The sequence below is a fragment of the Eumetopias jubatus genome, unplaced genomic scaffold (genome assembly GCF_037043125.1).
Source record: "Eumetopias jubatus isolate StellerSeaLion01/CBP00866 unplaced genomic scaffold, mEumJub1_p1.0 scaffold_4, whole genome shotgun sequence".
In the NCBI taxonomy this organism is placed as follows: Eukaryota; Metazoa; Chordata; class Mammalia; order Carnivora; family Otariidae; genus Eumetopias; species Eumetopias jubatus.
In genome coordinates, this window is record NW_028274810.1 from 36,276,646 (window position 1) to 36,302,974 (window position 26,329).

Here is a 26,329-nt window from a genome sequence, read left to right on the forward strand (position 1 = left end):
TGGGCACTCAGGGTGACTCCTGGCCCCTTGAAGCACACAGCCCTTGCAGATGGTAAATGTTCTGAATAACTGCACTGTTAACAATGAATTTGCTTTTTAACTACCCACTCATAAGTTTTTCAGTAGAATAACTCATGAGTTATTCAGTAAAAATACTGAAGTTTTAGAAGACACCCATAATGAGTAGTTGGCTGATACAAAAGGAAGTTATCCCAGTTTACAGTCCCCTTCTAAAGGGATCGTTGTCCCTAGTGGAGTCCTAGCATTTTGAGGTTAGTAAGGTAGTTCTTCCTGGTGGCTTTTCTTTGAATTAAAAAAGGCTTGAAAATTCCTTAGCGTAAAAACGGTGTGTATACCTATACTATATATATGATATGTAGTATCTGTGTACATATTTACACAATAAGCATAATATGTCTTACGTTCCATATACTTCCCCCAGCACTTTCCAGTCAAGCCACAGTCTGTCTTTTTCACGGAGTCCACATCCTCTCCACAAGAACAGCACTGTACCGCTTCCTCTCCTAAAAAGGAACCTAACCAAACCACCCTTGTGCCCACCTGTGGGGACAGTACTACGCAGACGGGATCTTCCAAGCCTGTCTGCACCCAGTGGGCGCCTCTGATGAAAGGGACTCTAAAATGCATTTTTGCCTTAAAAGTGACTTTCAAAAGCGGGTCAACTATGTATATCTATTTACATCATTCTGTCCAATTACGTCTACCTGCAGACGCATATTAAAATAATTACCTGGCAGAATAGTCTGGCCTAGCTAACCCCAGAAACCTTTTAAACACTTGCTGATCCCGATCGCCTGGAACTCAGCACTTCGCTGCTGCCGCTACCACCGGGAAAGAAAGAATAGGACTCCCCGGAAAAGGGGCTGTCGGCCGGGTCCAAACTGCCAAGTCAGCATCGCCCGCAGCTGAACATGACATTAGGGCATGTGCCCGAGTCCCTCATCTCTAAGACTCATGCCTGGTTTCCAGCAGGCCGCTTGCCCTCCGTTTCGTGCTCTGGGAGGGAAGAGCCGCGGCGGCAGCAGGCGGGAGCGCGGGCTTACCCAGTCCCGCCGCGCGGGTCCTGCAAGTCCGCGCCAGCCCTCCGTCCCGCCCACGGCCACGCGGACACGCCGCGCTCCCTGCGCAGGGAGTCCGCTCCCGCGTGCCGGCGCGAGCGAAAGGCGATTCGTTTCTCTTTTCCTCGTGCGCCCATAGCTCTTAACATCTCCGAAACATGAGCCTTGTCACAGAGTTTTGTGATCGTACGCTTCGGAATACTTACACGGTCCAATGAATGAACTTATCCGAATGAACTTGCCAGTTTACGTAAAGTCCTAGAAGACAGGGCCATTTCTTTCTTATCCCGGTGTCCACAGTACCCAGCCCTCGGCTTGGCACTGAGTGTGTCCCGAACGCATCCAAATAGAAATGACTATTTCTACAGTCATGAATGGTGTAGAAACCCGGCGCAAAGAAAGGCAGGAGCCTCGGAGGGCAGGGAGTGCGCGCCCCCGCCGCCCGGGGGCAGTGTGGAGGGCGCGCGGGCCGCAGCGGCGCTCCACCGCTCGGTTCTCTTTAGACGGCGCTTCTCCTCAGCCCGACCTCCGGGCAGACACCCAGGACGCGGAGCCGGCCGGCCGCAGCTCCCGGCACCACCGGGGACCAGAGGGCAGGGGCCTCGGGCCGGCTCCTCGGGACCGAGGCAGGTGCAGCCGTCCCACCCTCGGCCTCCTCCTCCTGACTCGCAGGGGCCGCACCATGCCTCCCGGCGTGGAGGCACTGGACCTGCCGGCGTGGAACGGAGCCTCAGGCGGGTCCCGGGGGCCCCGCGGAAGGTCAGTACCCCTGAGGCGCTCGGCTCCGCCCCCCTGCCTTCCACGGTCCCTCCCCGGGGACCCCACCGCCGACCACCCCCCCCGGGGCTGCTTTCCTCCTGGGGTGTTCTGGCTCCCGCACCTCCGCGCCATCTCCCACCGCCCCCGCCGGGCTCCGCTTCGCTGCCTCCCGCCCCCGGGGCTCCGAGAGGCCCGCGGGCTTACACGTGGAAAAAGTGCCCAGGGCCCAAGCTGAGAAGCTCTCCGCCAGCTCCGCAGTCCGCCCTGCCCCGGCGGGAGGCGACGCGGCGGAGGCGCTGGCTCGGGGGGCGAGGCGGGAACGCCCGGCCACGCGCCCCCGGGCTCCGGGCTAGCACTTCAGCCCTGCGGTCCCGCCGCCGACGCGGCCCGAGCGGCGCCCGCGACCCCCCGCGCCCCGCCGTCCCCAACCCCGGGCCCGGGTCTGCGCGTCCCGGGCGGCTGCAGGAAGGGTTAAGAGGAGGGAGCCTGCCTGGAAGGGCTCCGACTTTAGGGGAGGTGTGCCCGGGAAGGCCGAGATGCGTGTGCGCTGAGCGGTTTTTCCTGCTCGGAATCCCGAACGAAAGCTGTGGAAAGTTTTGAGGGCGGAGGCATGGCCCCGCAGCCTTATCGGTTTGCCCAGGCCTGGAAGCCGGAGAGAGGATCAAGTGTTTTCAGGCTAACCGTCAGGTGAGGCGCCTGAGCTGTCTCTTCGAGGATGTTAGTTTCTGGAGGAATTCTCATCAAGCGGACGGCTGTACTGTTCTAGACTAGAGCTTTCTTGCTGCCTTGGGAGTGCTTATATTAACTGCTTGCAGTTGGTTAAATAAGGCTAGACTTTGCCTTCCGGAACAAACAGGCCTTTTCCTCAGGTGGGAGGGTTACAGTGTGGTTCCTCTGCCTTTATGAAAAGGCGTACAGTTCAGCCGGATGATGCTGCCAAGGCGCCCCACCTCCGTGGTCAGAGCTGCAACCACCCAGCTGCGCCGCTGAGCCTGGGCGGGGGGTGGGGGGGTGGGGGGGTGGGGAGTACAAACAGGCCTTGGCTCCCCCTCCTCTGCTCACAAAACAAATATAGAGGTGGGCCGTTAAATTTTCTTAAAATACTGTAGAGACTCTCCTGCTTTTCCTGCGTGGCATTCATAAACGAACTTAATGCTAGCAAGGAAAGCCAGAATTCAGAAGGAGAATTTACTTGATCTCTGGTGGCTGTCCAGATAAGTATTTAACTAATTCCAAGCAAGCGTGGCATATACTTTTTTAGACTTTTGAAAGGCCAGTTTTGAATTAGAAGACATAACTTTGGTACAACTTTTTGGACAACGGAATACTTGTGAATGTTAGACCAAAATGGCCATCTCTCTTAAGACTAGATGTCTATTTTTAATGGGGCAGATGGGTAGAAATTATACATTTCTACCCATCTGCCTTAGCTCTAAAAGCCTGTCCCAAAAGGTGGAGAGAAAATGGACTCTGGCTTTATTTATTGTGTTCTGCTTGGACTGATAAACAGGCTTGTGCTTATGGTGGGTGTGGTCTATAATCTTTCTCTTTTTCTAAATCTTTACGGCAGTATTTTCCTTAGCCTATTTCCTTCTGGACTTAACCATTTGTATCCTTTCCGTGAGTGTCTCCAGAGGCTCCCATGCTTACAGTATGGGACACATACTCAGCTGTGAAGCGTTTGTGAGGATTCAGATTTGACATATATATGTGTGTGTGGATCTGGTTGTGCAGTGCCAGTGGGAAAGAGGACTGTATCATTGTAAACTGAGGATGGAAGAAGGAGTCATTAAGAGAGAGGTGGGAGAAGTTGTCTGGACATCAGGATAGGAATTCTGATGTTTTATGTGGAAGGGACCAGCTACCTCGTTCTCCTCAGACGTGGGATATTGGCTTCACACTTTCAGGAACTGCTCACCACCTCTGTGATGTGCTAACCAAACAGCCCAAGTTTGGGGGAATCCAGTATAGCTTTTTCCTTTTGAGTCAGCAGTCTCAAGATTTAGCTCATCTTCCTCCTCATACTTTGAGTCAAACTCCCATAACCGTAAACTTGGCCTTCTCCTGTAGCAAACCTTCCCTAAACCAGGTTCTGTGGCTTGGACCCTTTAAAAAACACACATGTCCCACTCTTCGTCTGACTGTTCCCATGCAGAGGTCAACCAAATGGTGCCAATTTTATTTAATTTCCTGCACTTAAAAATCAGTAAATCCTGATGAAGTGTTTGAGGAGGCCATGTTTTTTTCTCTCAAGGAGGAGCTTATCAAAAGTGTTGTTTTTAACAACGGAATAATAAATATAAAATCTCTTAATGAAGCAAGGAGGAAGAATAGGGAGATAAATTTCGAACAGAATGACAGAGAATAGAGAACTGAAAGTCAGGAATGATCGTATTCACAAGCTGAGCTCTTCAGGCTCGGTCTCTATTAGTGAAGTGAAACCCAGGATAAGACAGTCCTCAAAACTTAGTGGGAAAACAGGTTGCTTCTTGTGGCTACAACTTTCAAAGTAAAATCAGTGGCCAAAAGGAACCCTTTTGGCCAGGGAAATTAGAAGTGGGATTTTCCCTGAGGCTGGGCTTTTCTTAGCAGAGGCCAGGAGTCTAGGTTCTGTGTGTTAGTTCTGAAGAATGAGATCACCCTTCAGGGAGCTCTTACATCACCTGTTGTGAGCTTCATAGAGAAAAGAAATTTTATTTCCAGACTTTGTTCTTTTTTATGCAGACTGCAATATTCTTTTCAGGGACAAATGTTTAAAGCCAGGTTTTGGTTGGATGGTTGGTTGGTTGGCTTTGGCAATCATCCGGGGGGGGGGGGAGTTCTTCTCATTTTCCTTAGCCTACCCCTAGCTGAGCTTTCTACTCTGTTTTGATCTTGGGTCTCTGCCTCCTTTCCCCCCCTTCCCAGCTCCCAAACCTCAGGTGACAAGACAGCTTTGGGGAGAGACGGGTGCCAATATTTCTGTCCCCTCAGTTGGGAGATGGCTCCCTTTCTTCTTTGAACGTTGTCTTTTGTGATCTCCCCTTGAATACATCTGGTATTTCAGCCCAGAACATCTGTCAGGCTGTAATTGGTGACTAGTGAAGCTAAAGATTCTGAAATATTGTCCTTGCTATAATTCCAGGAGACCCATAATTTAAGCTGTGGGCTTTAAAAAATCATGTCACCTATGGCGACTAGAGGGAATTGTTAGGGATAGGGTGAATCTAGGGATTCCCCAATTGACACTGATGTGAGCTTGTCTGAAAATAAGGTAAATTCATTCAGTGGTTTGAGGAGAAGAGGATTAATTATGGCTTTATGGCTTTTAATTTCACTTTTCCTTAGGGATAGGCATCAGCATGACCCTGTTAAATTGGGCACTTACTGATATGTTAGCGAAAGCAAAATGTAAGGAGTGCCATAATTCCAGTCATCTTCTCAAGCCTTTTTTTTTTTTTTTTTTTTTTTTGAGAAGGAGAGGTTGAGAGAGAGGATGGGTGGAGGGAGAGGGAGAGAGAATCTTAAGCAGGCTCCATACCCAGTGCAGAGCCCGATGTGGGGCTTGATCTCACGACCCTGAGATCATGACCTGAGCCGAAATAAAGAGTCAGAGGCTTAACTGACTGAAACACCCAGGCACCCCATCTTCTCCAGCTTTAAGTGCTTTTGGAATCCTGTATTGCTGAGAAATGGAGTTTTGCTTTACTTATCTCTGACCTAGGAACCTGATTGGTCAGGATGTGCTTTCAAAGGGGGTGTGACTTTTTCAGAACAAGAACTTTTAAAATGAACAAGCACTTTTAAAATTTCTAGTTCTGCTTTTCTGTTGCCCAGAGGCAACAAAGTGGTGATGGGAGATGATTTTATAGGAACTTGGTGGCATGGTTGGTCATCTCTAGGGAAATTCATGAAAGTTGTAGCATGCACATTTTTTATGAGTGGCTCTAGTGGAAAATGAAAAACCCTACAGTCTTTCTTCCCAGTGCTTCTCAGGATTAGAATGAGCACATCATTTATGTTCTGAGAGCTATGCTTAGAAGGTAACCAAAGTTTCTCTCTGACTTTCTTTTCTTTTCCTTTTTTTTTTTTTGGCTCATGACTTCCTTTAATTGGGGCCTAACTATCCCAGAACCTCAGCTGCCTGGATCTCTCTCTTTCTCTCTCTCTCCCTCCCTCATCTTCCCTCCCTCTCCCTTCCTTCCTACTCCTCCCTCTCTCTGTCTCTCTCTCAACAACTCAGCAAATCACAACAAAATCAGTTCATTGTAGGAACTGGAGTAGAAGAAAAAACCCAATGTGGGTTGTTGGGATTGATCTAAAGTCTGCCATCTGCCAGATTGCCCTGTGACACCCCCCCAACACTGAAGTTCAGTCTCTACATGACTTCCCCACTTTCTCGCTCCCATTTAAATGTTGGGCAGGGAAATGCTGGATTACCTGGTATGTATTATTAGATCCTTTTTGACATACCTTATTTTAACTCATAATGATAGCTCAAGAATCTGTATGTCAGTCACCAAAAATCAAGAAAATGTGGAAAACTTAAGAAAATTAAGATTACATATAACATGACTTCTAGAGATTACCAGGATTGTTTTTTCTGGTTTACGCACTTTCTGACTTTTAAGATGTCTACATACAGATATAAATGTCAACATTTCTTGGAAAGATGGAACCTCAATATATTTATTTTGTAACTTAAAAAAATTAGCAATATTCATAGACATCTTTAGGCCAATACAAAATTGCCAGTAGGGTTACAATGAACATTTTTGGAGCCATTCTTCTGACCAGTGCTTGTTCTGAAAAACTCACACCCCCTTTGAAAACATACCTTGAGGTTCACAAAGTTTTAAACATTTGTGGCATAAATCCATAGAAGGTTGATTCCTAAATCACAGTTACTCTCCTAGATACTGAGTCCAAGTGCCCTTCAAAAATTTACATTTCCATCAATAGAGTTTTGTTGTCATTATTGATAAATAAAACTTAAGAGAGATTTTCACCAATCTTGCTGTTAGTACATTTTTATTGTTGTTAAGTGTTCGCTGTCCTGTTCAGATCCTCAGCCTGTTATTACACTGGGTTGTCTTTTTCATACTAATAACTCAGAGCTCTCTACAGATAATAGGTCCTAAGCTTTTCTGCCTGTTTAAATATATTGCAGACCTTTTCCCCATTCTGTCTTTCAACTTCTCGAAATTGTAGATATTTGTATTAAGATCTGTCAGTCTTTTTCATTGGCTTCTAAATTTCATCATCCTTAGAAAGACATGTCAAATTTGGGGCGCCTGGGTGGCTCAGTTGTTAAGCGCCTGCCTTCGGCTCAGGTCATGATCCCAGGGTCCTGGGATCAAGCCCCAATAGGGCTCCTTGCTCCACGGGGGGCCTGCTTCTCCCTCTCCCACTCCCCCGCTTATGTTCCCTCTCTTGCTGTGTCTCTCTCTGTCAAATAAATAAATAAAATCTTTAAAAAAAAAAGTTCTATTTTGTGCTTCAACCAATTTTATTTTTTTAGATGTATCTAAGTTTTACTTTTGTGTTTGGTTTCAAGGAGGACACTCATTTTCTTTCTCCCCAGTGGATTGCAGATTTTCATGATAACAATTCATGGAATCATTCATTCTTTGGAAAGACTTTAGGGATGTTAATTGAAACAAAATAGGGTTTCTATCAGCAAACCAAGCAACTAAATTACCTAAAACTCTCTTATGTACCTTGACTAAGCAAGCCTTTTCAGTATATTTTTAATTCAAATTTTCCTACCTGTGTTTTAGACTTTGCATTCTTGTTGTTGTATTGTTTTGATTATATTTGTTGCTGTTGCAGGCATTATTATTAGTTTATCTTATCAGGTACCGGCCAAGGAAATGTTCATGTTGTCAGGGTTATTGTCTCCTTCATTGACTCATTTCTTCCCACCAAATGTTCATTGAATACCTATTATGTGTTAGGTGCTCTGCTGTATGCTGGGGGATTATAGTGGTGAGCAAGACCAGGCCTTCATGCAGTTCTCTTGTAGGGAAGACCAATAAAGAATGTGATCTCAGTTATAAAGGAAATTCAGTGATGGGAGAGGCAGTGGGGAAGAATGAGAGGGAGCCAGACATGCAGAGAGCTGGGGGCAGAGCAGGACAGGTGAAACAGCAAATGTCCAGATCAGGTACTGTTCCAGGGCCAGGAAGGAGGCCGTGGGGTAGTGAGGAAGGGGAAGGGTGGGTATGGGAAGGAGCGGGTAGGAGACTTTTAGGCAATGATAGGGGGGTTGGATTTTAGTCTGAGAGCAGGGGAAAGCCACTGCGGAGTTTTAACCAGGGAAATGATAACTGACTTGGGCTTTTAACCTTACCCCTCTGGCTACCATGTGGGAAAGTGGGAGGCTGTTGAAGTTGTCAGGCGAGAAGTGACAGGTCGTGGACCAGGGAAGCTGCAGTGGATAGAGAGAGATGGGGACCAATCCACGACGTGCTCTGAAGGAAGACTTGATCAATTGGGTCTGAGGATTGAGGAAAAGGAGGAGTCAAAGTAGGGCTCTGGAGCACAAGTTCCTACACTTACCTGCCCATTAGAATCACCTGAAAATCTTATAAAAAATCTTGACGCTCAGCTCGTAACTGGGCCCCAGTTAAATCAGAATGTCTAGGGGCTGGAAGCCAGGCACTGAAACCTTTTAAAAGTCTCCAGATGCTTCTGCTGTATAGCCAAGGGGGAGAACCACTGATAGGGGAGGTGACTTCAGCTGAAACATCTGGATAAATGTGTGTTATCACTGCATTGAGCAGAAGGGTGGAGAAAGGGGTAGGGAGGTGGTTGAGAAATCTATTAGACTCGTGGGTGGAGTTTCAAGGAAGAGGTTGGATAAGGGAGCCTGTTCAAGAGAGAGATTTGCTGGAATGGCAAATGTGAAAAGTCCACATCACGTGCGTAGTATTTAAAGCCGCAGGACTGGACAAAGTCTTCTAGAAGGGAGGACGGAGGATGGAGTATGCAAGCGCCCTGGGCTGTGTCCTGAGGCACTCTGGCAGCTGAACTCAGATGGAAGAGGAGCCAGCAGAGGAGACTGGGGAAATGCCCAGTGAGTTAGGCAGAAAAACCAGGGGAGTGGGGTGTCCTAGAAGCAGAGAGAAGAAGTTGTTCCAGGGATGTAGTGGTCAGTGGTGTCAAATGCTGCCAAGCCCCTAAGCTGCAAGCCTGAGAAGTGGCAACTGGAGTCCACAGCAGGAGAGGGTTCGCCTTGAGCACATCCACTGGGGTAGAATAAATGGAAACCAAGGGTTTGCTCTAGACAGTCTGAAGCCCAGAGAGACCCTGAGCAAAGTAATTGTTGGATTTGTTCCATCAGATGGCTTTACCTGTTTTTTCCTTCTCATTTTGATAACATGACCTTTTAGAAGCCTCCTGAATTTATGGACTAGGATGCTATTGTCTGCTAAATACCACACATTTCTAAATAAGAGAAATTATATCTGAAATACTAGTTTATTTGAACATAACATTTTTTTTTTCTTCATTCCTGACTATCTTACAGGCCATGACTCCTTAAGAAAAATTTAATTCCGGGATCAGGAAGGAATACTGGAGGGGGTCAGTAAATTGGACTCTTTGGGGGCAGGTTGCAACTTTAGGGGCCCTTAGTTGCCTCATTCATAAAATAAGGAGATGGAAACAGGTTAATCTCTAAGGTAGAGGATTTCAAACTGGGTGCACAGTAGAATAACTTGGGGAGATTTTTAAAAGCCCCGATGGCCAGGCTGCACCCACACCAATTAGGCCAGAATCTCTGTGGATGGAAGCCAGGCTTCCATGGTTTTCAAGTGCCCCAGATGACTGTGTGTGTGGCCGATTTGGCAAACAGTGGCCCTGTGTTTTTGTCTAGCTCTTATATTGAATTACCCTATTCTTGGGTGTTAATACATTCCCTACCCTCAACAAAATCAGGAAGAAGGGAGGAATGGATACTGGGTAGGCAGTTAGCAGTGTCTATCAAGGGAGGTCTCAAAACCTTCCAGGTTTCCTTTCACAGGAAGGGAATGATGGATACTCTCCATAAAAATGAGGTAGCAAAGGAAGTCCAGGAAATGCGGAATCCAATTTGGGAAGAAGGTGAAGAGAATTCCCAAGTTGATGGCCCTGAATAGGGATTAGGAGCAACCAGTGTGTAGGTTGGAGCAGGAGGATGAAGCTCCGGGAATGATGAGAAGAAACAAATTGACAAGTTGCCCAACTTGTTTGACTGTATTGAAAGGAACGGGTAGATTCAGCCAGTTTGGTGATAGAGTCCCTTGTTAGTATGTTGAAAACTAAGCAAATGGAGAAAAAGGCAATTAATGCCAGAACCTTCTTTTTACAAGAAAGAATAAAAAACGGGGCAGTGGTGGTGGGGTGCCTGGCTGGCTCAGTCCATAGAGCATGTCACTCTTAATCTCAGGGTTGTTAGTTTAAGCCCCATGTTGGGCAGGGAGCCTATCTAAATTACAGTGTAATTACAGTGTACCAGTAGCTCAACTATGAAAAGTATTTGTATATTTTTTATATATACAAATATATATATATTTGTATATATATATATTTGTATATATATATATTTGTATATATATATTATACAAATATATATATAGTATAATATATATAATATTATATATTATATAATTATATATATAATATAATTTCACTTTGTAAATTTTAAATATTTATCCAAAAGTTTTATTAAAATTTTATTGGGATGATGAGTGGGGGAGGTGAATGTATATATTTGCTGGTGGGGAGCAGATATAAGAGCTAAAATCATCTTTTCCATGGGAGGATATAAATTGATGACATCTAAAAGAGTAATAAATAGTGGGACAATATTGAGAAATATTAAAATAAATAACTGAAAGAAACATGAAAGAAGTTGCCTTGGAAGGAGTGAAAATCGGGGGTGGGGTTTGTTACAGTTCCTTTGAAATTATGTACACTATTAAGTTTGAGGGGAAAAAAGATGACATTGCAGGGGGTAGGTGAGACCAGAAGATGCAGAGCTACCCAGATGTAGGTTCCTGGAAAGCTGGTGGTACTTACTGTTCCCTGTGCTAAGGATACGGGAAGGATAGATTTGGGAAGTGGTTCCCCTGCTTCTGCTGTGTCATCCTCTGGGACTAGTAAGAGAGTTGTGAATTAGGAAGACCACTCTGTCCTAGCACCACTGCATCAATACAAGATACCGAAGCAGTGATGTCTGTCAGAAGCTAGGGGAACAAACACCAATTTCTCCCAAGCTAAGGAGTTTATAATAGTATCAGCAGGCATTACAAAAGAACAACCACATCTAAGCTCTGAAACACTAGAGAAGTCGTCCCAAATATTTTTGATAACTTACCCCATCAATTTAAAGAACATCCACCCCCTCTGAATGTATATCTGTATATTGTATGTAGAATCATATATACTATAAAACAGGTAAAATGAACATTTTGGGGGGGGAGGGACAGAGGGAGAGGGAGAGGGAGAATCTTAAGCAGGCTCCATGCCCAGGGTGGAGCCTGATTTGGAGCTCGATCTCATAACCCTGAGAGCATGACCTCAGCCAAAGGCAGACGCTTAACCAACAGAGCCACCCAGGCGCCCCTAAAGAGTTTTCTTGATAAATCTGTTTCTTTTTTCCATATTCTTTTCAGATCAGATATGCTTTTCATCTTTTTTTAAACTCATGGCAAACAAAGTTTGCACAAGGAGAGTTTTCTTGTTGTTAACTTAGGTCCTTATTAGTTTCCCAGTGAGTCTCGTTTTTTTGCCAGGATCTTTATGTCACTTGCCCACCTTGTGAGGGTTGACTAAACTGGATAGTATACCCCAAAAGTGCTTAAATGGGCCCACATAAGCCTTTAGTGTTAGGACTATGCTGAAAATCAGTGAGGCCACCACCACAAGCCCCTATTTTGGGAACTCGCTTTCTTTCCCCCGGGATGCGTTGCCTACCTACGTGAGGCACAGGCATCCTTCGGTCTGACCAAGTGAGGGCAGTTTCGATATGCTAGACAATGATCCCTGTATTAAACCTTGTAAACCTTCACTTCTGTCTTTGCTAGGTTAGTCCAGTTAGCAGCCCCTAACCCTTTCTTCCCACATAGCAGTGAACGGTCTTAATTCTCCCTTGTAGGCACACACCCCCTCCTTGGAGGCCACTGCGATAGAAACCAATATTTTCTACCTCTTTTTGAATCATGCAAACTGAAAAAGTAGCAGCCTGGGCTGGTTAGCTTATTTGCCGAGCCGATTGTACTAATAGGAACAAGGTACCATCATTGAAACTGGTGTGTGCATTTTTCTGAGGTAAAGGTCAAAAGCTTTCACCGGTTCTCATAGGGGGTTATGACCCATGTGAGATTAAGAATTGCTGGTAACTTGTTTTCTTTTACGTTTTTTTAAAACTTCAAGCTTCCATAGACTTTCTTAGTCATTGATTCATTAAAGCTGGAATTGCCCTTGGTCACACAATAGCCTTAAAATTAGCTGACATTACACAGTCCTGATTATCTGAGGGAAGAGTAGGTTTTCTGAATAACAGACAGTAACTTTGATGTGCTTCGTCTCTGACTTCTCCCCATAGTACTGAGGCTCGGGCTTCTTTCTTTCCCAAGTCCTGTTTACTTTGCCATTCTAGCATCTCTCGCTTTTATTTAGCCCATTGTGTGGGTGAACTTCCATTCTATTCCAGATCTTGTTTTTATGTTCACCAGTACTGTGCTTTTTCCATCTGATACTTTGGTCTTTAACAGTGCTCTTTATTAAGCTTATATAATCCAGATCCTATAGTTTAGTGAAACATAAATAATTCATGAGTCATGATTGTTCTTATTTATTTCATGCAATTTCAACTTCACGACTATGCTGCAGCTGATGTGTCAGATTTAGATCTTCATTGATTTCTCTTCCTTAACTGTTTTTATGGTGCAGTTTCTCTTCCCCTGAATTGTGTTACAAGTTCTCCGCTTTCTGTCCTTTTCTCAGTCCACTGGTGATTTTCATCATTTGTGATAGAACTTGCAGTGTTTCTCCCGCTGACTTAATTCTTGCTTATAAAGTTGTGATTGAAGCGTCAAGCCTCCTGTACCAAACACCCAGCCTGGTGCCCAGCATAGGAGGGTGTTGGATGAATATGTGTCAAATGCAGGGATGTTTTAGTCCTGTGATACTCTCTTGCCTCTTTTGTTTTTTTTTTTAGTTTTCCTTCTTTTTCACTTTGCACCATTTGTTTGTTTGTTTTGCACCATTGTATTTTTGTTACAAAATGTCCTGTTGTATGTGAGTGTGTATTTAATACCCTTCACCGACCAGGAAAATAGGGCAGATCTACAAATGGGGAAGATCTGGGCAAGAAAGAACCCTCAGAAAAGTAAAGGTTAGCAAGCTTAAGCATTTACATTATCCATGAGATTCCAGAATTCTTGAACCAAAATATCATTACCTTTTCTTCCAAACTTGGCATGTTATTTTTTTTTTTTTTTGGTAAAGATTTATTTATTTACTTTACGCGGGCAGGGGCAGAGGGAGAGGGAGAGAGAATCTCAAGCAGACTGCCCCCTGAGCACAGAGCCCACTCGGGGCTCCCTCTCACAACCCTGAGATCATGTCTGGAGCCGAAATTGAGTCCAAACGCTCAACCAACTGAGCTACCCGGGTGCCCCTAGACGTTATTTCTAAACTTAAGTTGGACTTACTAAAAACAGCCATCTCATAACTTTATTATTCACATTAATTTTTTTCTGTATTTCTATTGATTACATTTGACTAGTACTATCCTTTATTTCACCAGGTGGCTCCTGTATGCTTGAGGGGAAAGTTTTTCATGCTGTCTTTTCCATTTTTCTTTTTATCCTTCACCGTGCTAGAAGTATTACAGCTACTCTCTAAGTGAAAAACTTCTGGATGGATAGAGTTCTGTAAATAATTTAACATAATATATGCTGATGTTTGTTATCTCTCACTTTGTGAATGTGTGTGTGAATTACCTTTTTTTTTAAAGATTTTATTTATTTATTTATTTGACAGAGACACAATGAGAGAGGGAACATAAGCAGGGGGAGTGGGAGAGGGAGAAGCTGACTTCCCACTGAGCAGGGACCCCCCCCCCCCAGGCGGGGCTCTATCCCAGGACCTTGGGATCATGACTTGAGCTGAAGGCGGATGCTTAACTGACTGAGCCACCCAGGCGTCCCTGCGAATTATCCTCTTAATAAGGTTTCTTAGGGTAATGTTAACATCAGTTACCATTTTTTGAACATTTAGTGGCCAAGTAGTCAAAGAAATCAGCAGCTGAAAGAATTATCTGAAGCCTCTTGAAGCAGCTGGGGCACTGTCTTCTCTGTTCCTGGGGTGCTCAATGCATATTTCAGTTACAACACAGAACATGTTTTGTTGTACTTTCACGTATTCATAGCTCTCCTTCCCACTGCACTGAGCTGGAAGACAGGAAGATGTCTCTGGCGGAGCTGGGCTCACAAGACGTTCACTAAGTATTTGACCTAGTGCCCTGTGTTTCACACCACTGTTTTCTAGAATACCATCTCTTCTTTCTTCAGTATGGCGTTTCTCACATTAGAGACCAAGGCAGGAGTTTCCATGCCGTGTTCTGAGGGTTCTATCACAACTTTTCAGTTGCCTTTTTCCTTTTATTAAATGGAAAAAATACTGTGAATTATCAGGATGACTACATTAGCAACACAGATCCGCTGAAGTGATGGTGGTTAATTCTAAATTTAGTACTGCTCAAACATGCCCACAAAGATTTCTTCTGGCATGTTCTCAGGGGTCTGAAGGCTCATGTTAGAGGACGTTGCTGTCAGGCACAGTTAAGACACCATGTTCTTCTGGAAAATGCCTCCCTCCGTGCTCCTTGTCTGGGGCCGCCATGACACGCACCCCCTGTGTGTTCTGATGGGATCCCCCTCTGGCTCTGTGAACCCCTCTGTCAGAGTTAGACCTGTTTCCACAGTGCTTTTCACAGTAGCGTATAGCGTTCACTGAGCTATGTGGTAACTTGGGAATATGCATTCACGGGCCTCTCTCCTACCGGACGCCGAGCATCTGCAGTCAGGGACGCTCTCCAGCGTTGAGTCCCGAGCACCCAGCTCAGTCTCAGCACAGTGCACAGTTAGGTGGTCCGATCCAATCCAAAGCTGACTGGAGTGGATGCAGGCAAACACATTTTAAGGGTCTCCTCATACTTTTGAGATTGAGACTCATGTGGTCATTGATTTTTCATTTCTACAGATATTTTTTGTTTTTCCCAAATCGGTCTTATAGATATTTTTACCTGTTCTTATATTTCAATATGCCGAGCATGATCATCTTCAAACCCGTGTCTGATTCTTACGGACTTGGCACTGTTTCTGCTCCCTGTTTCCAAGTAGACTCTTCATGTTGCTTGGTTATATCTTACAACCTGCGGATCAATGAGTTTTTCAAGTTATATGTCAGAGTGGCCAAGTCTTAGGATGAACCTCTGGAGAGGTCTGAGTTTGCTAGGAGACAGGGCAGTCTCAGTCTGGAGCCCCCTGAACCAAGCAGATATTCTCTGGCTCATCCAGGTGTGAGGCTCAAAAGGCTGTGTTGTGGGCATCATTTCTCAGGATGAGCCTATTTTTTAAATTTCCTTTTTCTTTTCTTTGGTTTGAAACTACTGTGGCCTTCTCTGTAGTCCTTTAAGTTTGGGGACAGGCCGTTGTGATGCTAGGTACTTTTCTGAGAGGGTGGCTCTTTGGGACCCCCGTCTAAATTTGAGGAGGATCTCCTGTCAGATCTTGGATGGGCTTTGGGCCTTGAGTCCTGGCTCCTTCATTCCCCTTTCCTGGGGCCACAGACTGAAGCCTAAGTGGGCATGAATGGCAGTGGGCCCCACTTCTCCAGGATCCCCCCAAGACTAGACTGGGAGTTCCTTGCTCTTAAATTTTTAAGTGTTCTTAGAAACAACTTTATTATATGTTTTTTTTAATTGAAATATATTTGATGAATAACATTGTACAAATTTAAGGTGTACAACATGTTGATTTGATACATTTATATATTGTAATATGATGGCCACTGTAGCAATAGTTAGCTCCTCTGTCACCTCACAGAATTATCGTTTCTTTTTTGCGGTGGGAATAATTAAGATCTAATCTCTTAGCAAGTTTGATGTTTATAATACAACATTATTGTCTATATTCACTGTATTGTGCATTAGATCTCCAGGCCTTATTGGTCTACGTTTAACTCCTCAGTCTTTTACAGGTACTTCCTCCACCTGCCCCCCCAAAAGAAGTATGCATTTTATCCAGCATCTGTCTTTTCTCTTTTCTTTTTCTTTTCCTTTCTTTCTAACCTCCCTCTCCCTCCCCTTTCCTTTTTCCTTTTCCTTTTCCCCTTCCTTCCTTCCTTCCTTTCCTCCCTCCCTCCCTCCCTCCCTTCCTTTCTTCTACCCAGCAGGAAAATTCTAAATAACCTAGCCTACTAATTCTGGAAATAGGAGATCTAAAAATCAATTTAAAGATAGAAAATTATTAACTGAGTGTAAGTCTTAAGTAGTCTTAAAATAAGCCTTAAAATACTCTTTCACTTTTAGTCTTCTTTTTTATTATTTATGTATGTATGGATGGATGGATGGATGGATGGATGGATGGATGTAGGCAGGCTCCACACCCAACATGGGGCTTGAACTCATGACTCTGAGATCAAGTGTCGCATGCTCTACTGATGAGCCAGCCAGGCACCCTCCGCTTTAGTGTTCTTTAAAACTTGTTAGTCGAGGTAGATAATGTAGATCTGAAGTCACTATAAAAATAGGTCATTTAGATATTTCAGGTGAAAAGTTGTCCCCAAATGACCCCCAATTATAAAAACTTCCCTAGAAATATGTACCTTGAATGACTGGCTGAACTTAGTAAAATTTAATCCTTAAATTTACCATCAAGACACTTCCTGTTGTATGAAGCACAAAGCTAACTCAAACTAGCATAAGCCCTAAAGAGTGTTTATTAGCTTACATTGCAGGTCTTGGGATGAATGGCTTCAGGCACAACTGGATCCAGGAACTCAAGTATTATCATTAGGCTTAGTGTCTATCTTTTGTCTGTTCTGTGTTAGCTCCACTCTCTGGCATGCTCTTTTATGATGGCAAGGTGACTTCCACAAACTCCAGACTCACAGCCTTTGCTTTAAGTTTGTGATCTCCAAACTTTGTTGATTATGTATCCAGTGATAGAAGTTAAGCACATGTTCTCAATGTGTGTATATTTACTTATAAATTATATGTGATTATATACCACTGTTATTCTATATGTTACATTAGTTATTAGTAGAGTTCAGGTTTCTTTTGTTTTAAGATAAAGAAGAAAATAGGGGCACCTGGCTGGCTCAGTCAGTAGAGCTGTGACCCTTGATCTCAGGGTAGTGAGTTCCAGCCCCTTGTTGGTCATAGAGTTTACTTAAAATAAAAAATTAAAGTATAGAATTAATTTCTAAAAAAGATAAAGAATAAAATAGAAGTACTAATACTTTCTGTACTGTCAGTGGATTGTTTTGCATACCCCAATTTGGCAACGGCTTAGTGGACATCTCTCCCATCAGATATAATCACAGTCTTGGGACCACAACTCATTGGTTCTTTTTGGCCTAGCTTGAGTCACATGCCCATTCCTGAGTCCAGAGCTGTCAAAATAGTAAAAGCAAACTTTTCTAATGTGAAGTGACACAAATATCTGAATAGGCATAGTTAGATACTATTTTAACTTTTTAAAGGTATTTACATTTTTGAACCTTATTATCATTGCTATATTATCAAAAAAAAGGGCATAATCATTCAGTACAAGGTTATAGAACAAAGATTCTCTATTTTCATAGCAATTTAATTCCATTAGTCAATACTCAATTTCTGTGATGTCATACCCGGTGTATCATGAAAGTATCCTATCTAGTTTTTGTTAATATTCCAGTGACAGGTCAATGCTATATGTTAAGATATAAGAATTGATGACTCTTGCAAATAAAATCCTGTTCTTATAAATTTTGACAATGGCCATTTTGAACAAGATGGATAACTGTGTGGAAAGGCAAGTGATAGAGGGTCCTGAATAATTTTCTGATTTCTAAAGAGAAGAGGAGGTCACTGGTTGAAGGGAGAATTTTGCCTATAAGAATGGGTAAAGAACATGAACAGAAATATTATTCAGAAACTTTCTTTTAAAAAATATATATATATTTGAGAGAGAGAGAACAAGTGGGGGGGACATGGAGGGAGAGAGAGAATCTCAAGCAGACTCCATGCTGAGCATGCAGCCGAACACAGGGCTTGATCTCATGATCCTGAGATCATGACCTGAACTAAAACTAAGAGTCAGACGCTTAACTGATTGAGCCACCCATGTGCCCCTCAGAAATTTTCTGATGAACAAGATGTTCTCTTTATTTAAAAATTGGTCTTCTGTGGCAGAAATGCAATGGCTCATCTTGATTCTGAGGTGAAAGAAGAATGTCTGAGGGAAGACCTGAAGTTTTACTTCATGAACCCTTGTGAAAAATACCGAGCCAGACACCAGATTCCATGGAAGCTGGGATTGCAGATTTTGAAGATAGTCATGGTCACCACACAGGTAATTCATATTATCAGTTTTTTTCCCCCTTATCCCAAGATGAAATTGTTTTCATGTGTTCCACCCTTGACTTTTGTTCTGAAAAGTCCACACTCAAGTTCATAAAACTACAAAATTATGTTGACTCTGGAGGGCAGATGGTAGGTTGAAGTTCAGTTTCAATGATGACCTTGTTTTAGTAAGGGCTTCTGAGGCCATCTTCCCATGGGTTCTGTAAATAGAGATGAGTAGTAGGTCTATATAATAGCAGATCGATATGGGGTGGGGTGGGGTGGAGTTCTATATCTGAATGAAGCACACAGACTGGCAAAATCTGCTCAATCCCAAGTGACGGTGTTCTTGAAATTTCTCATCTTCTTTCAAATACACTTTTGAAATCGCATTTTTTACCGTTTTGACTTGAGGCTTGACAGAATTCTGTTTCCCTTCCCATCAGTAGCTAACCTGGTAAGTAAATACTTATGCTCAGGCCTGTCAGGAGCGTATGAGGTCTACATTGGGATCTTCTGTTGAATTTCATATTGTTGAGACTTTACTCCCAGGATCACACCAGCCATCAGAATTGTCATCTAGTTTTTGAAACTGTGGTTTGGAACCCGTTTCAGGGAGGCTCCATTTGAAATGTGTGCCCTTCTAAAAACACTACCAATTTGGGGTATTTGGCTCCTTTGGCAAATCATCGTCCTATTATCAATGTAAAGATGTTTGTAAAGATGTTCTTTCTGGAACACAAAAATGAATACCTTTCTAAAAATACCTTCGTATAGTTTTAGAAATGAGAGGAGGTTCCTCTTGTAACTGAAGGTGCATCTTTGTTCTGTGATCATAAAGAGGTCTTTTCATTGTATGTCATGCTTTCCACTCCACCAAGTTCTAGGGTAACCAAGTTGCTTTAAAAGAAACAACAAAGTTGAAAAAAATCCAACAAAGTTGAGATACAGGGACCCCATTAAATGTGAATGCTTGGCTTTTTCCATTTAAAAATCTTTTCATTTTAATTCTTGGTTTTGAAGTTTTAATTTTGGCATCCTATAAAGTAGGTACATTATTGGTATTACTTGGAAGGAGGAGAAATAATGTCCCCTTTCTCATTTGGTTAATTTTAATTGTTTCCCAATTTCTTCTCTGGACAAACCAGCTTTCAGTTCAGCTTCTTGATCTGTTAATGTTACTAAAACTCCACCTCATCTAGGTATAGAACATCCCGATCTTTGACTTAACTTCTTTGTCCTGATGTCTAGTAAATCTCGTGGATTCTTCCTCAAAACTGTGTCTACTTATGGGCGCCTGGGTGGCTCAGTTGGTTAAGCGACTGCCTTCGGCTCAGGTTATGATCCTGGAGTCCCAGGATCGAGTCCCGCATCGGGCTCCCTGCTCAGCAGGGAGTCTGCTTGTCCCTCTGACCCTCTTCCCTCTCACGCTCTCTATCTCTCATTCTCTCTCTCTCAAATAAATAAATAAAATCTTAAAAAAAAAAACAAAACTGTGTCTACTTATGCTTTGCCATACTCACTCTCTTCTCTCTCTAGCACAGACTCTTATCTCATTAATTTAAGATACTTATGAAGCACCTCCCATGCTGTGTGTCCTGCTGGGAATACAGCTAGGAATAGGTCACTGCTGCTGAGAGGTAACCTAACACGTGGCATAGCATTCGCCATGTGCCAGGCACAGGTGCTCTCTGCATGTTCATTCATTTCATCCTCACAGCAACCCTGGGAGGCGGGGTCAGTTATTGCTCCCTTCTTGTGGATGAGGAAATGGAGCCAAAGAGAATAAGTAATTTGCTTATGGCCATTCAGTTGGTAAGTGGTAGAGTTGGATTGGAGCCCTGCGGTCTGGCTCTAGAGTCTGCACTCTTACCCTCAGATTGGTTTTCTTCCAAACGTGGGTCCTGTCCTCAGTTTGCAGTCTAGGAATACAGACAAGTTAACCGAGGCTGCTTCCAGATTTTGTCTTATGCCTACCTTCCTTATCCACACCCACACCAGTGTGTTCAATGCTAATATCAAATGAATTTTTCTTAGAATGCCTTCATTGGGTCACTCTCCTGCTCAGAAACTTTTGTGGTCCCCATTTTCCCACAGAAGAAAATCTTGATTTTGGAGCTTGAAATTCAGATTTCCACAGTCTCCTTCGACTTGCCTTTCCGGTGGGTTTTCATCTATTTCCTCCCCAATCCCAGCCAGCACCCGAGGATGCACCCGGGGATTCTCATCCCTGCCCTGTTTGCTCCACCAAGTCCAGACTGATTCTTTCTCCATCATCTTGCAGGTGCCCTTGGAAGTCCCCCACCAGTCTTGCCTGACCACTCACCACGTGGTTTTCCTGGGGACACTAGTACCTGTTGCTGTCTATCTCACTGCTTTTGCTTTTAATAGACTACTTCTGGGAAAAGATAATTTACTTTTTGTGTAGGGATACCTTGTCTTCCCTAACAGTGTTGGGAGGGATTAAACTCTTGTCCTGCTGGAGGACCATTCTAATAAGTTTTGCTACAGGGATGATATCTAATTGGGGCAGATTTCTCAAATACCTTTCTTTCTTTCTTTCAGGCCCCACTTGCCCCTCCTCCTCTTTTTCTGTCTCTTAGCACCCCATCCTCACGTCTAACGGGATGGGTGGCATTTTATCAGGGTTGATGAGGAGGAAACTTTTTTTAAAAAAGACATTCCTACTCTGCATTCTGCAGTAATTTATAATCTTGAGAGAGGTGTCCACATTTTTTTGCCAGTTCTACTTGTTCCTTCCCATATTTTTTGTATATCATTAGAGCAGTATCTTGTTTTTATCTGGTGCAGAATATTTTCTCCTACACTGATTTCATAATCAGTCTTGCCCTCACAGTCTTTGCCAGGCTGCACTTAATGTGTAATTATTTTTCTGTCTTATATCATAGTCTCGGCAAATCTTAAGATCCAGTTAGTGGGGCAAGAGTGCATTTTTCTGTCAACCATTTGACCAAACCCATCATCTTACTCTTGCTCCATAGGGAATATTTGGTTCTGCCATAGCAGGAAGGGGACTTATGATCTCCTCCTGAGGGCTTCTCTTCTCTACTAACAGATGCTTTGGAAAATCCCAACCCTGACCTGATGCTGGGCCATATAGGTGGATCTTAGCTTGTTCTAGGAATAATGGAATGGAGGAAATTTCTTGTTCCTGATGTGAGATGGGGGTGGTTCCAAGCAGAGATCACACCTTCATGTTCTCTCATTCCCAAAGTTGAGTTGATGAGCTTTGAGTTTAAATAAGGTGGTAGCCTAAAATATCAGCAGATAGTATGCCACTTTCTTGGTCAAGTTATCCATTCCCCATTCAGATTTTTTTGGTGTGTTTTTTTGTTTTGTTTTGTTTTTTTAGCTCAAGTCTGACTGTGGGAGGAATGGGTCGAATATCACTGTTTCTAGAGTTAAGTTGGCAACATCTCTGTTTGAGAGGTAGTGTGGCCAGGTGGTCAAGAGAAGGAATATGTAAGCCTAACAGACCTCACTCTGACACTTTCTAGCTGTTCCAACCTGAATAAGTTCCCTGACTTCAGTTGCACGTGTATAAAATGGGATTATATTCATCAACGGATTCAGTATTTGACCCTGGCATTGTGATGGGCACTGTTCCAGTTCCTGAGTAGGGGGGAAAATGCCTGTCCTTGTGAAGCCCAGTGTAATATCCCCTTCATAGGGTGTTGGCGAATTAAATTTTTTAAAGATTGTAAATTTTAGGCATGGTCCCTGATATTCAGTAGATAGGAGCTGTTATTCAACACCATGCAACTTGATCTTGCCCACATCATATCCCAACTCAGGACAGAATAAGCACTCAGCAAACTTTGACTGAAAACTTAATTCATGTGTGTGTATACCAGTTGTTTTTTTCTCATTTGTGCGTCGGTATTTAATAAAACCTTGAAACAATCGTGTGTGTATTGGTTCCCTAGTACTTTTGGCTTTCAAAAAGCAACGTGACCTTTTCTGGCATCTCCTACAGCTACCACTGACAGATGTTGTGTGCTTGGAAAAACCTTTAGCTTCCAGTTGCTTGATTTCTAGCACAGGTTGGATGATGTGGGGTTTCTTATCTGATATTTTCCTTAGACTAGCTGGGTTTTAACAATTGCTCAATCCTTTGACTTGGTATTTGAGGAATGTGACCTGGTGAGGCTCAGATGCTAAAGAGTGTCAACTAAGTACGGTTCTCAAACAGTAGTGGCAATTCTCAAAAGCTAGCCCTTAAATTCTTTTCTTATAAGAAGAGTCCCAAAGGCAGATTCTTCAACAGAGGTAAATGGTATAGCACAATAGAGTGACTTTGGAGTTAGACCTGACTTTCATTCTAGTTACAGGACTTAGGGCAATTTAATGGGGCTACATCTCAGTTTCCACATGCATAAAGTGGGGATTAACCATAGTGATGTCACCTTAGAGTTGTTGTGTTAGTAACGGAGATAAGTGCTTGTAATGCGGTTCATTCAGTAAGCACGTGGAGTATAATAGTTGCTGAACATGGTAGCTAGTATTTTTAATTATTCAGCCTTTTCAAAAAGTCAGACAAAAACTTAAAAGCTAAAAAATATAAATCACTAAAAAATAATATATACATTTGCATATGCAGATTACCGTGTGTTTATCTGAAAGGGTCATTAGTTGAGGTCTGGTTCAGTGCCATGCAGTCTCTCATATCCAACCGTGGAGTGACAGCACATAGCAGAAATGCCACTGTCATCTAGTCGGACTGGCTGATTTTACACATGAAGAAACAGAATCCCAAATTGCTTTGGAGACTTAGTGGGATGAAGATTTAGGGCACAATTTTTGGACTTTTATTGTCTTATGAAGCAGATGAGGAGATCAAATAGGTAGATGGGGAAGGGTGTGTGGGACAGAGCTTATAAAGGTCTGACTTGTCTTCTGCCATTGCGTGCGTGTGTGAGAGAGAGAGACAGAGAGAGAGAGAGATTGTTGGTGTGTGTATAATTTCCTGGGGTTTTTTGGTACACATTTAGTGCCTGCTAATTTTCCCCACTTACTGGATTCCAAGATGGGCGGGAAGAATACATTCCCTCCTGGTAAAAAGAGCTCTTGGTGCCTAAGCTTGGACTAGGATACAGTGTAAGGAAGAGTAAGTGGGAGTTTTATTGCAAGAAGGTGGGTGCTTGCTGCCAGTGAATGGGTTTGAACTCAGAGGGGTAAAGCAAGCCCTGTTCTTCTTTCTGGCGCTTTGATGCTATCGATCTTGGAGTGGGAACTCCTAGGTGTAAATCTTAGATAAGAGTTCTTGCAGAGCTGGAATCATTGAATTTCTTTGACAACCCTTACCTCTTAGCTGGAGTAAGTATCATATAGTCCACTTTTCAAAAACATTCTTAAAAGCTATCTATAAAACATAGCTGTGATTTTTAAAAATAGTTACAATTTCTAAATGTTAAATCAACAAAAAATGGCTTACTACTCTATTGAGTACATCAATTTTTTAAAACAATAAATTTGAAATCCAACTATACAAAAAATGAATTCTGACTTCACTGATTTGGATTTCTCCTTTTTCTCCTTCATTAAAGACCAGTAAGGTTGGTAGTCACTGGGAGTAGTAATTTCCCCTAATTTTATGCTATTTTGACTTGCTGATGTAGTTTGATGAGGCTATTCTTTTTTGGTACTTGTATTTTGACATTAATGTGGTTAGTAAACACTTGCTGAGGTTTGTAGGCGGGGGGGTTGATGATAATAAGAATGCATTTGCCTGCCCTGGTAAATGGAAAATTCACAGCTTCCTATTTGATTTTCTTTTCTAGCTTGTTCGTTTTGGTTTGAGTAACCAGATGGTGGTTGCTTTCAAAGAAGAGAACACTGTTGCTTTTAAGCACTTGTTTTTAAAAGGATATTCTGGCACCGATGAAGATGACTACAGTTGCAGTGTGTATACTCAGGAGGATGCCTATGAGAGCATCTTTTTTGCTATCAATCAGGCAAGTGTTTTGTTCTGAATGACCTGCACTTGGAGAATATGTTGATACTTTGTTGTTTTAGCAAAAACAAAATTATACATGTATTAAAATATCTTAATTTAAATTTTGCATAGTGCCAAAAAATGTTCATTGCTATTTCTCTAGCTACATTTCCACATGATAGATTTTGCTTATTTAAGTTTTTTCTTAAAGATTTATATTTTTTTATTTATCCGTTTACACCCACTAGTTTTGGGAGATTACTTTCCCCAAGTTCAAATTGCCAAGAGTGGATTTATCATCTCAGAAGTTTTGGTAAATGAGATACCAAATCTAAGACTCCAGAGTCTCAACTTTGATGTCTTAGCATTAATAAGCCTAGCTGAATCTTGAGAATATAGAGTAGGATGTGATATAGTTGTATCTAAGCAGGTATTGAGAAACCAGATTGATAGGCCTGAAGAAAGCATTTAGGGGGAGAGAAATCATTATTCTTATTTTTTCTTTTCTCATTCATTCAATAAATATTTGGGTGCCTATGATATATGAGGTACTGTTCTAGACACTGGGAATGCATCATGAATAAAATGGACAAAAGCCCTGTCTTATAGAACTTCATTGTAGAGGAGAGAACCAGACAAATGAAAAGAAGTGAAATGTATAGCACTGAATGCTAGCGCCCTGAAAACACCACCAAGAAAACATGTTGATAAGCAAAACTGAGCTTATTGCTTACAGAGGTAAGGGAGATGCTCCCTTGATCGTTCTCATTAGTGCCTTGGCTGAAGAGGGCAAAGTCCAAATACAGATTTTGAAGACTGATGTAGGGTGGGTCTTTCAGTGTGAGGGGAGCTCAGTTAGAATTGGGTAAAGATATGATGTAATAGTTTTGTATTGGTGGACACAAGAAGGTGAGGATTTGTGGGGAGAGGGGCATGGTTTCAAAGAGTCTTGGATTTATTAAACTAAATCTTCAAATTGATTATCTGTCTAAATGAGTTGTTTTAGATGTTCCTGAAATGAACAATAGAGTTATTTGTAACTTATGTTTCTGAGCAAAAGTTTTCTGGAATAGGGGAGCCTGGGTGGCTCAGTCGGTTGGGTGTCCAACTCTTGATTTCTGCTCAGGTCATGATCTCATCTTCGGGTCCTGAGATCCAGCGCCAGATGGGCTCTGCGATGGGACTCAGAGATGGGCCCTGCTTAAGATTCCACCCCCCCCCAAAAGTTTCCTGGATTAATAAAGTCAGGAAGTGGGGAGCTAGTAAAGCCCTCTTAGCCCTCTTAGTGCAGATAGGCGAGTGGTAAAGTCATGTGATGAGAGCTGCTTTAAGTTCATGTAAGCAAAGGCCAGTTGTGTTAATGTGAGCTGTGGGGTATGGTTGGCTTGGGTCTTCAGTGGTGTGTCAGAAAGTGATAGATGCTGTGAAATAAAGCAGGGGAGGAGATTGCCAGTGCCTGGTGGAGCCTATGTGCTGGGGATGGATGTTTGCAACTTGCACTGGATGGTAAAGGGAAGGACTCACTGAAGAGGTAATTTTTGACTCCAGATCTGAAGGAGTGAACCTAGTAGTTAGATAACACGGGGTTCCAGGCAGGGGGATGGCAAAGGCCCAGGCAGGAATGTGCCTGGCAAGCTCCAGGAACCGCCTGGAGGCCCGTGTGGCTTGGGAAGGTGGGGCTTGGAGCCAGGGGACAGTAGTCTGCTGTGAGTTCAGAGCACCTTGGCTTTGGCAGTCAGCGAGGTGGGAGCATCTGTCAGCAGGTTTACTTTAGCTCTGAGTTCTGTGAGGCAGTGTGTTTCCTGCCCAACCATGAGAAAATTACCTTGTGGTATTTTACACAGGGGGGTTCTAGTGAGGGATCTCAAATAAACAATTTAAAATAGCTAAAAGTGTATTCCATATGCTGTGACTTCTGATGAAACTCTTAAAAGCTAATATATTTTTTTAAACTAT

At 43.0% G+C, this 26,329-nt stretch overlaps 1 protein-coding gene across 1 annotated transcript in view; it reads left to right on the top strand.

Moving 5' to 3' along the window:
* Nucleotides 1–1,582: 1,582 nt before the first annotated feature.
* MCOLN2 (mucolipin TRP cation channel 2) overlaps nucleotides 1,583–26,329 on the top strand; it is a 54,321-nt gene continuing 29,574 nt past the window's right edge. The window contains exons 1-3 of the mRNA XM_028102567.2: nucleotides 1,583–1,838; nucleotides 18,268–18,427; nucleotides 24,219–24,392. Coding sequence (XP_027958368.2) covers nucleotides 1,762–1,838; nucleotides 18,268–18,427; nucleotides 24,219–24,392 — 411 coding nt within the window. The 5' untranslated portion in view covers nucleotides 1,583–1,761. The remainder of the gene's footprint in view (nucleotides 1,839–18,267; nucleotides 18,428–24,218; nucleotides 24,393–26,329) is intronic.